This window comes from Hyla sarda, chromosome 9, assembly GCF_029499605.1.
Source record: "Hyla sarda isolate aHylSar1 chromosome 9, aHylSar1.hap1, whole genome shotgun sequence".
Classification (NCBI taxonomy): domain Eukaryota; kingdom Metazoa; phylum Chordata; class Amphibia; order Anura; family Hylidae; genus Hyla; species Hyla sarda.
The window spans coordinates 145944275-145956814 of NC_079197.1; the positions used below are offsets into that span (position 1 = coordinate 145944275).

At 44.8% G+C, this 12540-nt stretch overlaps 1 protein-coding gene across 2 annotated transcripts in view; it reads left to right on the plus strand.

The window, feature by feature from the left end:
* PPP1R37 (protein phosphatase 1 regulatory subunit 37) overlaps positions 1 to 10082 on the plus strand; it is a 69944-nt gene extending 59862 nt beyond the window's left edge. Inside the window, exons 9-14 of one of the 2 annotated variants that reach the window (XM_056539231.1) lie at positions 2436 to 2548; positions 2696 to 2837; positions 6129 to 6295; positions 7450 to 8116; positions 8432 to 8527; positions 8635 to 10082. In XM_056539231.1, coding sequence (XP_056395206.1) covers positions 2436 to 2548; positions 2696 to 2837; positions 6129 to 6295; positions 7450 to 8116; positions 8432 to 8526 — 1184 coding nt within the window. In that variant the 3' untranslated portion in view covers position 8527; positions 8635 to 10082. Of the gene's footprint in view, positions 1 to 2435; positions 2549 to 2695; positions 2838 to 6128; positions 6296 to 7449; positions 8117 to 8431; positions 8589 to 8634 lie in introns of those variants that run through there. The other variant, XM_056539232.1, reaches the window with a different exon arrangement.
* The last annotated feature ends 2458 nt before the right edge of the window (positions 10083 to 12540 follow it).

A 12540-nucleotide genomic window follows, 5' to 3' on the forward strand; every position in this document is an offset into this window, starting at 1 on the left:
GAGGGAGACGGCAGGAGGTCCTGTACCAGCATCTCCATCTCCCCTCGTAATTCGGGGTCACCTACAGGATCCGGATCAACGTTGGCGCCGTAGCCAGTCATCCGCATCCTGCGGGGAAGTGAAGAAAATCGCCCGGTCACCATCCACGATTCTCAACCGGGCAGGGTACGCCATGGAATATGGTACCCCTCTCTCTCTCAGCCGCGCCTTGATAGAAGTAAACGAGGCCCTCTTGCGTTGAAGATCAGAGGAGAAGTCCGGGAAAATGGACACCTTTGCGTTCTGCACTATGATCTCCGGCAGCCGCCGGGCAGAGCGGAGGATCAAGTCCCGATCATTGCAGTTGAGAAACCTCGCCAATAGAGGACGAGGAGGTGCACCAGGGACCGGAGGCTTAGATGGTACTCGGTGTGCTCTCTCCACGGCGTAAGCAGCTGAGAATGGGGCATCCGGAAAAAGCTCTTTGATCCAGGACTCCACATAGGCCCCCGGGTTCTGACCCTCCGCCCGCTCAGGAAGACCGATCACTCTAATGTTATTCCGGCGCAGCCGGTTCTCGAGGTCATCATTCTTCTGACGGGCCAGATCCAGCTGCTCCCGTACCTCGCGGAGTGAAGAGGGTAGAGGTTGTACCGTGTCTTCCAAGGTGGAGATGCGCGTCTCAGTCTCCGTCACCCGCTCCCTCAGGGTCTGAAAGTCCTGCCGTAGGAGGCCCACGTCCACCCTGACCTCTTCAAGCTTTCCGGTGAGAGAAGTGCGGCATGTCTGGATCGCCATCAGGAGGGTATCGCTCACCTCTCGAAGGGTAAGGTCAGTAGAATCTGCTCCCTCTTCACGATGTGGAGCCTCTCCTTCCTCCTCAGCCGCTAGTAGAACACGCGCCCCGGCCTGAGCGGCGCCATCTTGCCTGACAGCGCGGGCATAGTCCCGGAGCTTTTCCACGGCCGGTCGATCCCTGTTTCTCGTCGGGTCTTGTTTAGAGGCCATAATGCGGGTCCTCAGCCGAGTCTGTGGGGTCAGGGACTCCAGGATTCACCTCAGGATAAGTTAAATGCAGGTTCTAAGCGGGAGCACTCACAGCGTGCGACCGCTCATCTCAACCGCCAAGCCACGCCCCCAAATAAATTCTTTTAAATCAGACAATGAGATTTTATGGATTTTTCTCATTCTGTCTCTCATAGTTGAGGTATACCTATGATGAAAATTACAGGCCTCTCCTCTTTTTAAGTGGGAGAACTTGCACAATTGGTGGCTGACTAAATACTTTTTTGCCCCACTATCACTTTGAACAAACAGTCTGATCTGGCAGAATCATGTTATAGAACAGGATGAGCGGAGCAAACTGATGTATTGCTGTGTGGGAAAAGATTTGGTATAAATGTATTGATTTAAGTCCCCGAAATCATTCTGGGCTAAGTCCAGTTGGCGTTCCTAATCAGTGATTGACAGCCGTGTCTGTATGCATACTTATAAAGAGAAGGCTGACAATACCTGAGACCACCCACTGGACTCAAGACCAGAAACTGCAGAGATTTTAATTGAAAAAGACAAGTTATTTAGTATCTTGTACAATAAAGCTATAGATCAGTCTGTTTAGCAACTCCTGCTCTATAATAAAATGTCTGTAGATTACACAGCATACTCATGGTATTAGGGTTTAATTAAGGAGGAACTCTGCGATCACTCTGAGGCTCATTCGCCCTTGTTTGTGTGTCACTGTGAAGGGGTGAGGGAGGTCCAGAACTTGGCAGTGGGCCTTCAGCCTTAGAGATGCCACGCAAGACCTGTTTTAAAGGGGTACTCAGGCCCTAAGACATCTTATCCCTATCCAAAGGATAGGGAATAAGATGTCTGATCGCGGGGGTCCTGCCGGGTCATGACTACGGGGCCGGAGTATTGTGAAGTCACGCCCCCTCCCATAGACTTGCATGGCGGGGGCAGGGTGTGACATCACACAGGGGCGAAGTCGTGATGTCACGATACTCCAGCCCCGTAGTCGCGACCCGACAGACTCTGATGCTGCAGCGCTGCATGCAGCTCCCACAGGTGGGTGCTGCATGCGAGATTGCGGGGGTCCCCAGCGGTGGGACCTCCGCGATCAGACATCTTATCCCCTATCCTTTTGGATAGGGGATAATATGTCTTGGGGCCGGAGTACCCCTATAAGGCAAATTTCAGCTGATGGTAGACACTGCATGGTCTCTCAAAGGCTCCAAAAAGGCATTATCATTTTAAACTATTTTATTGCTCTTTCAATTAGGATTTGGGGTGATTCTTACCCCTTGGGTGTGGTGGATCAGTCATCCTGGGTTTGAAAAATGATAGTTTAGTTATTTAGATGTTCATATGATTTCTCTTTATCTATGAATCTGTTCTTACTTATATATTAGAAACACTGGTGATGTCAGCTGACTATAGGCTTTCCCAATTTTCAGGTCTGGCTTATATCTGTGAGGGGCTGAAAGAGCAACGTCAGGGACTGGTGACCCTTGTTCTCTGGAACAATCAGTTGACTCACGCCGGCATGGTCTACATGAGCATGTGCTTGGTAAGACTTCACTACTTACATGGGAGTACAGGGAGCTAAAATTATTGTCCCGTCTGTGCTTCATTCCAATTGTGTATAGTTTTAGTGTATAGTTTAAATCTGTGGTTTTCTTGTATTAATGCAATAATACTCTTCTGTTTGTCCCAGCCTCACACTCAGACTTTAGAGACTTTGAACCTTGGTCATAATGCAATCGGTAATGAAGGTGTCCGTCATCTTAAGAATGGTCTAATTGGAAATCGCAGTGTCCTCCGGCTTGGCCTGGCATGTGCTAAACTCACATGTGAAGGTAAAAATTCCCTGTATGTTAATATGTTTGACTTTCTCTGCAGTTGTAAAAGTGCTACAATTGGATTTTGTGTTTTACTTTACTTAAAGAGCACCCATTACTTTTTAAGTCTAACATGTCTTAGTGACATGTCAGAAGTCATTATATAGTGTGTCAGCAGTTCCTGCAAGAGGAAGGCATTGATGCTATGGACTGACCCGCCCGTTCCCCAGACCTGAATCCGATTGAGCACATCTGGGACATCATGTCTCGCTCCATCCACCAATGCCAAGTTGCACCACAGACTGTCCAGGAGTTGGCGGATGCTTTAGTCCAGGTCTGGGAGGACATCCCTCAGGAGACCATCCCCCACCTCATCAGGATCATGCCCAGGCATTGTAGGGAGGTCATACGGGCACGTGGAGGCCACACACACTACTGAGCCTGATTGTGACTTGTATTAAGGACATTACATAATGTTGGATCAGCCTGTATTGTGGTTTTCCACTGTGATTTTGAGTGTGACTCCATATCCAGACCTCCATGGGTTGATAAATTTGATTTCCATTGATCATTTTTGTGTGGTTTTGTTGTCACATTCAACTATGTAAAGACGAAAGTTTTTCATACGATTAGTTCATTCATTCAGATCTAGGATGTGTTATCTTAGTGTTCCCTTTAGTTTTTGAGCCGTGTATATTGAAGCTATTTGTCTGCATTCCATCAAAAGAAAAAAAAATGTCAGCATATACTGAGGCTCACGGCAGCGGGTCCATTCACTTTAACCCCTTAATGACCAAGCCCATTTTCACCTTAAGGACCCGGCCAATTTTATTTTTGCGTTTTTGTTTTTTTCCTCCTCGCCTTCTAAAATCCATAACTCTTTTATATTTCCATCTACAGACCCATATAAGGGGTTGTTTTTTGCTTGACCAATTGTACTTTGTAATGAAACCTCATTTTACCATAAAATGTACGGCGAACCCAAAAAAAAAACATTTTTAGGGAGGAAATTTTTATGAAAACCAAAATTTTGCACATTTTGGAGGGGTTTGTTTTCACACTGTACAATTTAAGGTAAAAATGCCAATACGATTAAAATGATACACATAGCTAGATACTTTTATATTTTTGTACCACTTACAAAAAATCTAAAACTTTCTGTACAAAATCAGTAATCTAAAATCGCCCTATTTTAACCACCTATAACTTTTTCATTTTTCTGTATATAGGGCGGTATGAAGGCTAATTTTTTGCCGTCATCTGTACTTTTTTTAGATGCCACATTTGCATATATAAAACTTTTAGATCATTTTTTATTAATTTTTTTTGAATAAAATGTGACAAAAAGGCAGCATTTTTTTTAATTTATTTTTTACGTTTACGCCATTCCCCGTACGGGATCATTAACATTATATTTTGATAGTTCGGACATTTACGCATGCGGCGATACCAAATATGTTTGTTTTAAAAAAAAAATTACGCTTTTTGGGGGTAAAATGGGAAGAACTGCCAATTTTAATTTTTATTGGGGGAGGGGATTTTTCACTTTTTTTTGTTTTTTTTTTACTTTTTATTTTTACATTTTTAAACTTTTTTTTTTTTTACACTTTTTATGTCCCCATAGGGTACTATCTATAGCAATATTTTGATTGCTAATACTGTGCAGTGCTATGTATAGGACACAGCACTGATCAGTGTTATCAGTGTTATCAGCTCGATCGCAGACCAGAGCAGAAGACCCCGGGAGACGGCCGGAGCCAGGTGAGGGGACCTCCGGCCGCCATGCTGGATGATTGGATCACCGCAGCAGTGCTGCGGGCGATCTGATCATCCAATCAAAGTACCGCAATGCCGCAGATGCCGTGATCTGTACCGATCACGGCATCTGAGGGGTTAATGGTGGACATACGCGCGATCGCGGATGTCGGCCATTACGGGCGGGTCCCCGGCTGCTGCTAGCAGGACGTACATTTACGTCCGTGGTCGTTAAGGGGTTAAAGGGGTACTCCAGTGGAAAACAAATTTTTTTTTTAAATCCACTGGTGACAGAAAGTGAAACAGATTTGTAAATTACTTCTATTTAAAAATCTTAATCCTTCCGGTACTTATCAGCTGCTATATGCTCCACAGGAAGTTCTTTTCTTATTGAATTTATTTTCTGTCTGACCACAGTGCTCTCTGCTGACACCTTTGTCCATTTCAGGAACTGTCCAGAGTAGGAGAGGTTTGCTATGGGGATTTGCGCCTGCTCTGAAATTTTTTTCCTAAAAAAATAAAATAAATAACTTCCTGTGGCGTGTACAGCAGCTAATAAGTACTGGAAGTATTAAGATTTTTAAATAGATGTAATTTACAAATCTGTTTAACTTTCTGGTACCAGATTATTTTAAAAAAAATAATTGTTTTCCACCAAAGTACCCGTTTAATGGCCTCATGTGTCAGGACTCTCTTTCTCCTGGGACATGATTACTTTCCTGTACCAAATAACTTGACCTTTTTCTCTTGCTGTGATTGGCACTACCTACATGCCAATCAAAATGATAGCCTGTATAAGACCACCTTCCTTATGGTCAGCTGAATTCAGCCATTGATAAAGCTGGCCTCATCTGTATCGCTATTGCCACTATATCACCATCTGTCTTCCATGATTCCGTTATAATTTTAGCGATTATGTATGGCTGCCATGATTCCCATATAATTATAAGGGATTCATGGCAGCCATACAGCATCGCTACAGTTATAAGGGAATCATGGCAGCCATACAGCATTGCTATAGTTATAAGGGAATCATGGCAGCCATACAGCATCACTATAGTTATAAGGGAATCATGGCAGCCATACAGCATTGCTATAAATTTAAGGGAATCATGGCAGCCATACAGCATCACTATAACTATAGCGATGCTGTATGGCTGCCATGATTCCCTTATAACTATAGCGATGCTGTATGGCTGCCATGATTCCCTTATAACTGTAGCGATGCTGTATGGCTACCATGATTCCCTTTTAGTTATGGCATACAGCATCGCTATAGTTATAAGGGATTTCTCATCAGGAAAGCAGTAGAAGAATACAATGGGCCACATGCATAAAACCTGTTATGACACAAAAAGGGTCAGTATTGCCCATTGCAACCAGTCAGACCACTTCTTTTTTCCCCCATTTTAGCCTTTACAACCAGATAATGGGCATTATTTTATTGGAATTGTTCTAATGCATGCCACTAAGACAATCATTTGTCTCTGAATTCTAAAGATAAGTGAATAGTACTGTTACTATTATATAGTATATACGTTATTGTGTTTACAGGTGCTGTGGCTGTAGCGGAGTTTGTTGCTGAATCCCCCCGTCTATTGCGTCTGGATCTGAGGGAGAATGAAATAAAGACTGGAGGTTTAATGGCTCTGTCCTTGGCTCTTCGCGTCAACCAGTCTCTTCTCAGGATGGATTTGGACAGGGAGCCCAAGAAAGAGACTGTAAGAGTTGCTTCTTTTTTCATTAAAGGAGAGGTCTCATGCTGAAATTCTTTTTATTACTATACCCGGATTGCCTGTACATAAAACAATAATGCGGACTCTCCTGCTGCTGCTCCCTTGGTATCCTGGTATCGTGCTCTAGTCTTCCACTGAGGTCTTCTACCTGGTTTGCCTGAGGTCAATGCGTCACACTGTGGCTCAAATCACCGGCCACAGCGATGTCCTGCCTTGGCCAGTGATAGGCTGAGTGCCAGTGTGATACATTGACCACCGGCAAATCACAAAGAAGACGGCAGTGGAGGATTAGAGTTTGATACCCGGACACCGAGGGAGCGGTGACAGGTGAGTCTGAGTTATTGTTTTATATGTAGGCAGCCCAGGCATAATACTGAAAAAAAAATTCTGCATGAGACATCTCCTTCAATAACTTTAAGAATTTAATGGTTGCAAAGTTAAAATTTCATTCAAACATTGTCAAAAGCTCCTCACAGGGATTATGCCAAGAATATCATTCTTATGGGGTGGATCAGTATCTGATGAGAGTCCAACCACTTACAATCCCCATTGATCATGAAAACAGGGATCCCCTGTGCACCAAGTGAATAGAGGAGCAGAGCCCATAGTTGGCTGCTAATGTATTCACTTGCTATAAGACTTCTCAATATAGCCAAGTGTTGTGCTCTATCTCCATTAGTCCCATAGCAAGTGACTAGAGCAACAGTGCACGTGTTCTGCCACCACCCTGTTTTACGCTGGGAAGGCACCATACCCCCATTCCTGTAATCGTGTAAGTTATAGTGGAGACCCTTAGTGATCATATAGGTGCTGTATATGGGGACGGCAATGCCTGGACGGTCCTAGCGCTGGCTAATTTAGTCATCGCTCGGAGCTTCTCAAGTGGAACCAGGCCTTTGTCTGATGTTGGAATACCTTTACCCTTTAAGTAATTAATATATTTCCAATTTTGGACTTGGAGACAATTCCTTAGAATTTATATATACACAAATGAGATAAATACCCAGCCAGACACCCAAAAGGGTGTCTGAAGTCTGCACTGTTTACTCCCCAAAATGTTGCCGTATATGTTGATAAAATAGTATGTGTGTTTAAAGTTCATTCATTGCTTTTAGTGACCATTTTGATTGTTTTATCAGGTCAAGAGCTTTATTGAAACACAGAAGGCTTTGCTGACAGAAATTCAGAACGGTTGCAGGAGAAACTTTGTCTTAGCCAAAGAGAAAGAAGAACGTCTCCAACACTCAGCATCAATGGCAGAGATCGCCAGTGCTGCTGAAGAGGAGGATACAAGCACTGCCCCAGAAGAGATTAGCCATGCTACTGAGGACTCCAACACTGCCAATGAAAACAGCAAACCTCACTCTGATGACCAAGAGGAAGAAGAGATAACTCCTGCCCCAGACCCCCAAGGTCAAGATTCTGACTCTGATACAGAAGATGAAGAAGAAGTAATAGAGGCGACAGAAAAGACAGCTGAACCTCCTGTACAGAGCAGCCCGGCACCCGTGGCAGTGTCCAGCCCGGCACCCGTGGCAGTGTCCAGCCCGGCACCCGTGGCAGTGTCCAGCCCGGCACCCGTGGCAGTGTCCAGCCCGGCACCCGTGGCAGTGTCCAGCCCGGGTAGAGGCCATAAAGTATTTTTGGTTACAAGGGTGGAGAATCCAAATACAGTTGATGGAGGAAAGGGAGTTCCGGAAAATAGAGAATCTTCAGGGACAGGTGTGGCTGCGCCAGCAAGCCCTGCCCTTGCCAATGGACTTCAGGCTGAATTTGAAAGGGCACCAACATGCTGTGATAACAAGGGTGGGTGTCACATATGCTATTAGATTCTAAGCCATTTCTGTACTGCTATTATGGGGACTTGTCAGAAGAGCGGACTGGACCTCTTTAACACTTGTATGTTAAAATACAGTTTAAGAAACACTCAAAAAAAAAGGGAAACATTGTTATGTCTAGTGAAGACACTGCCTGACACAGGCATAAGTGTATCAGTATCCTGGATTATTAATAAGTTATATTTTGCTCTTTTATTTCTCTGCCATAGAAGCATAAGCAATGACCACAGTCTGTATGTTGCATTAAGTGTACCTTTTTTTTCCCTTCTGTTTCTTTATACAGGTTCTCATGGATCATATTGTGATACAGAGTTGGAGGATTTACTACGCGAAGCCTCCACAGAGCCAGACCCTTCTCTGAACGTTATAGCACTATAAGGTATCACTATGTCTTAAATAAAGCACTGTCAAAGCAGGTGTCGTTCTGTGACACTAGAGTCTTCCCATTGGGGTGGTTTACATTGTCTTTTTTTTCCTCCTATTTAGGATTTATTCTTCCGGCTCTTTGGGTTACCTTTTCTTCACACCCTGAATCCTTTTTACAACCCCATTCATCTCGCCTTAAGAAATGGGGCCCTATGGGATCACATGACACGAGTTCCCTTTTGAGAACGTTCAACTGATCCTAAATTTGCTTCCCCCCCCCCCCCTCATATAATGGCAATAAGGACAGGCACCGATCCTGCAGGTAATGGAATTTGCACAGAGTAAACGTTGCTTCAAGCTGATGTTCCCCAGACAGAAGGTTGCGTTACGGGTTCCCGGAGAAAGGGACGTGGCTGGTCTCTCCGAAACACACTGGACTGTTACTGATTCTGGGGAAATCTGCAGACGAGGGCTGCTAAGGACAAATAAACTGACCCTCCCCATTGCCCACACTCAGTGGAACATCCATCCATCTACATTATACAACATAATAGGGTTTTCAGCCTTACCTTATGTACATCCCACTGCTTGAGTTACATGTATGGGTACAGAATTCACTACATTCACAATAGCATCAGCCTCTTGGGATTTAACCTGTCTGACTGTGTTCTATATAAAAAAAAAACGGCGTTCTCTATGGCCGGGACAATATAGGGTGATATAGGGGTTCATGCATATAGGAGTGAAAACTTCCTTATTAGTGAATAACTGGTCTGCCTGCTTCAAGCCATGTGATGTTACTAGGGCTGAATCAATGACTGATGGAACAAACACCCTATTTATTCCATTCTTTGAGGGTTTTTTTTTCCTTACTTGTCCCTATACTGCTCTGGTTATTTTAGAGTTTTACTCCCAAAGCATGTTCTTTCCAGTATCCTCTTTTAAGGACCATCATCCACCAAACGTAGATCGATGAGATGCTCGTATTTCTTGTTAACCACCATCCCTGGCACACCACCTAGATCACCTTGTTAGCTAGTAAGTTACATAGGGTTACAGAAAGCTATGATGGTGATTGGTATCTGTGATTAGTGCCCAGACTCTTTCTACAACAAGTTCCTTTAAAGAAGCTTATGGAGAATCACAAATGCAAAGCTATAGCAGTGGGGTCTTTTTCAGTCTTATGTTATGTCAGCATAAATATGTTAACATGCTGGTGGATGTGAGATCCCTTGAAAGAAAGAAAAAATTCTTGCAATATTCCTTTATGTCCATATACCAGGTAAATAGTGAATGTAACATTGGGGCAATTGCCTTGTAAATCAGGGAAACAGAATTTTCTTTACACCTCTTTGGAGGAAGTGCAGCCGTTGACATGACTCCCAATAATTTGTCAGCGTTATCCCCCCCTCCTCTAAATAGCTACCTATTGTTTTTGCTAGTGACTGTCAAAAAAAGCAATCAGGTTTTAGGGAGTAGCTATAATATATAGTAGTGCTTAAAGCGCAACGGTCATGAAAACTGGGTGCTATAACCTGCACACAGCCTTTGTACTGTGTGCAGATGGTGTGTACAGCAATGTTTTTACCTAATTTTTACAGGCTTTTATGACCCCCAAAAATGCTTTTGATCACAGCTAGAGATGAGCGAACTTACAGTAAATTTGATTCGTCACCAACTTCTCGGCTCGGCAGTTGATGACTTTTCCTGCATATATTAGTTCAGCTTTCAGGTGCTACGGTGGGCTGGAAAAGGTGGATACATTCCTAGAAGACTCTTTCCTAGGAATGTATCCAACTTTTCCAGCCCACCGGAGCACCTGAAGGCTGAACTAATTTACGCAGGATAAGTCATCAACTGCCGAGCCGAGAAGTTCGTGACTAATCGAATTTACTGTAAGTTCGCTCATCTCTAATCACAGCCACTGACAGTCCGAAAGGCGTGGCACAAGGTACGCGATGCCCCGCCGCTGCCACCCCCACCACCTGTATGTCAGCGCTGGGACCGCTGTGTGATTGACACACAGGTCCCAGCACATGCGCCCTTCAAATCTCGATACTAGAGGCAGAGAAGAAGCGCGCTCTCTGCATCTAGCACTGCGCAGGCATACTGAGGAGGCAGACGGTGGCGGGAACGAGAGCTCGCTGGAGGAGCAAGCGCTTGCCTGGGTAAAACGCAGAGGCGCGCACGTTAGATGAGCTGAAGGGCGCATGCGCTGGGACCCGTGTGTCAATCGCACACCGGTCCAAGCGCTGACATATAGGTGGTGGGCGTGGCGGCGGCAGCGGCGGGGCATCGCGTACCTCGCGCCACGCCTATCCGACTGTCGGGCTGTGATCAAAAGCATTTTTTGGGGGTCATGAAAGCCTGCAAAAATTTGGAAAAACATTGCTGTACACACAATCTGAGTCTGCACACAGTACAAAGGCTGTGTGCAGGTTATAGCACCCAGATTTCATGATAGTTGCGCTTTAACTCAGTGTTACCCAACCAGGGTGCCTCCAGTTGTTGCAAAACTACAACTCCCAGCATGCCCGGACAGCCTTTGGCTGTCCGGGCATGCTGGGAATTGTAGTTTTGCAACTGCTGGAGGCACCCTGGTTGGGAAACACTGGCTTAACTGTTGCAAAAGGACATGTCGGGAGTTGTAGTTTTGCAACCAGAGAACACTGATATAGAGCATTTATAAACAGAAATGATTGAATTTATTAGCAAATTCATAGTTATATGCTCGCTGTCACACACTTTGTGGTTTACCCTTGGCAAATATCCAGCAACTATAGACTGGCAAATTTGCTAAATGGTGAACTATGTGGATTGACTCAGATGTCTTTACATGAAGACTTTTATAGGGGTTATCCATGATTAGAAAAACAGAGCTGATTTCTTCCAAAAAAAATAGCACTACACTTATCCTCAGGTTGTTTGTAGTGTTGCAGCTCAAATTTAAAATGCAGTCAAGTTGCAATACAAATGCCATGCCCATCCGGAGTACAGAGGTGGAGCGGTTTTTGGAAAAAAATGCTGTTTTTCTATTCGTGGTTAAAGGGGTACTCCGGTGCGAAGACATCTTATCCCCTATCAAAAGGATAGGGGATAAGATGTCTGATCGCGGGGGTCCCGCCGCTGGGGACCACCATGATCTTCCACACCGCACCCCGTTGGAATCAGCCCCCGGTGCTCGCTCCGGGTCTGATCACTGACTGTCACGCCCCCTCCCATAGGCTTGCATTGAGGGGGGGTGGAGCGTGACCTCACACGGCGCGGAGCCTTGATGTCACTATGCTCCGTCCCTGTGATCACCAGTATTCAGACCCGGAGCGAGCACCGGGGGCTGATTCTAACTGGGTGCGGCGTGGAAGATCACACCCTTTGGATAGGTGATAAGATGTCTTTGCGCCGGAGTACCCCTTTAACCCATTTAGGAACACTGTAATTCCACCCCAACCCCTCACCGACTAGATGTATTATACAATTGTTTTCCTTAGTCATGCCAGTTTTGTAAATTTCCCAAATTGTATTCAGTTCTGGAGCCAAAGGATGACTGTCCATACCAATGTATCCCTACTCATTCCATTCCTGGCCCTAGTAAGGTAAATATGCACTTAAACTATATGTAGTTTGTCCTGTCCTGTCCCGTCAGGTGTGGAGGGGCACATTTTTATATATATATAATTCTGCAGTGAAGTAGAATGCACACCAAAATGGTTTGGCTAAGAACCTGCACGTATTGTTGAAGCACACGCAATATGATGTTGTGATGAGGCATACGTCATTGGATTTGTGTTGGCACATTACATGTTTGTTAAAACCATGCAGATTTATGTCTGGCATTAGATTTTTCCCGATTGAGACACACTGACATTTATTGTGCATGACGTATACAACGAAGCGTAAGTTATATAGCATTTCCCTTTTACCAATGATTGAGACCTTTGAGTTATCGCCGCCAGGTGATTCTGAGAAAGCTGTGTGATAACCCCTGCGGCCTTAGCATGGGGTAAAACGCCCCTATAAGAATACCCC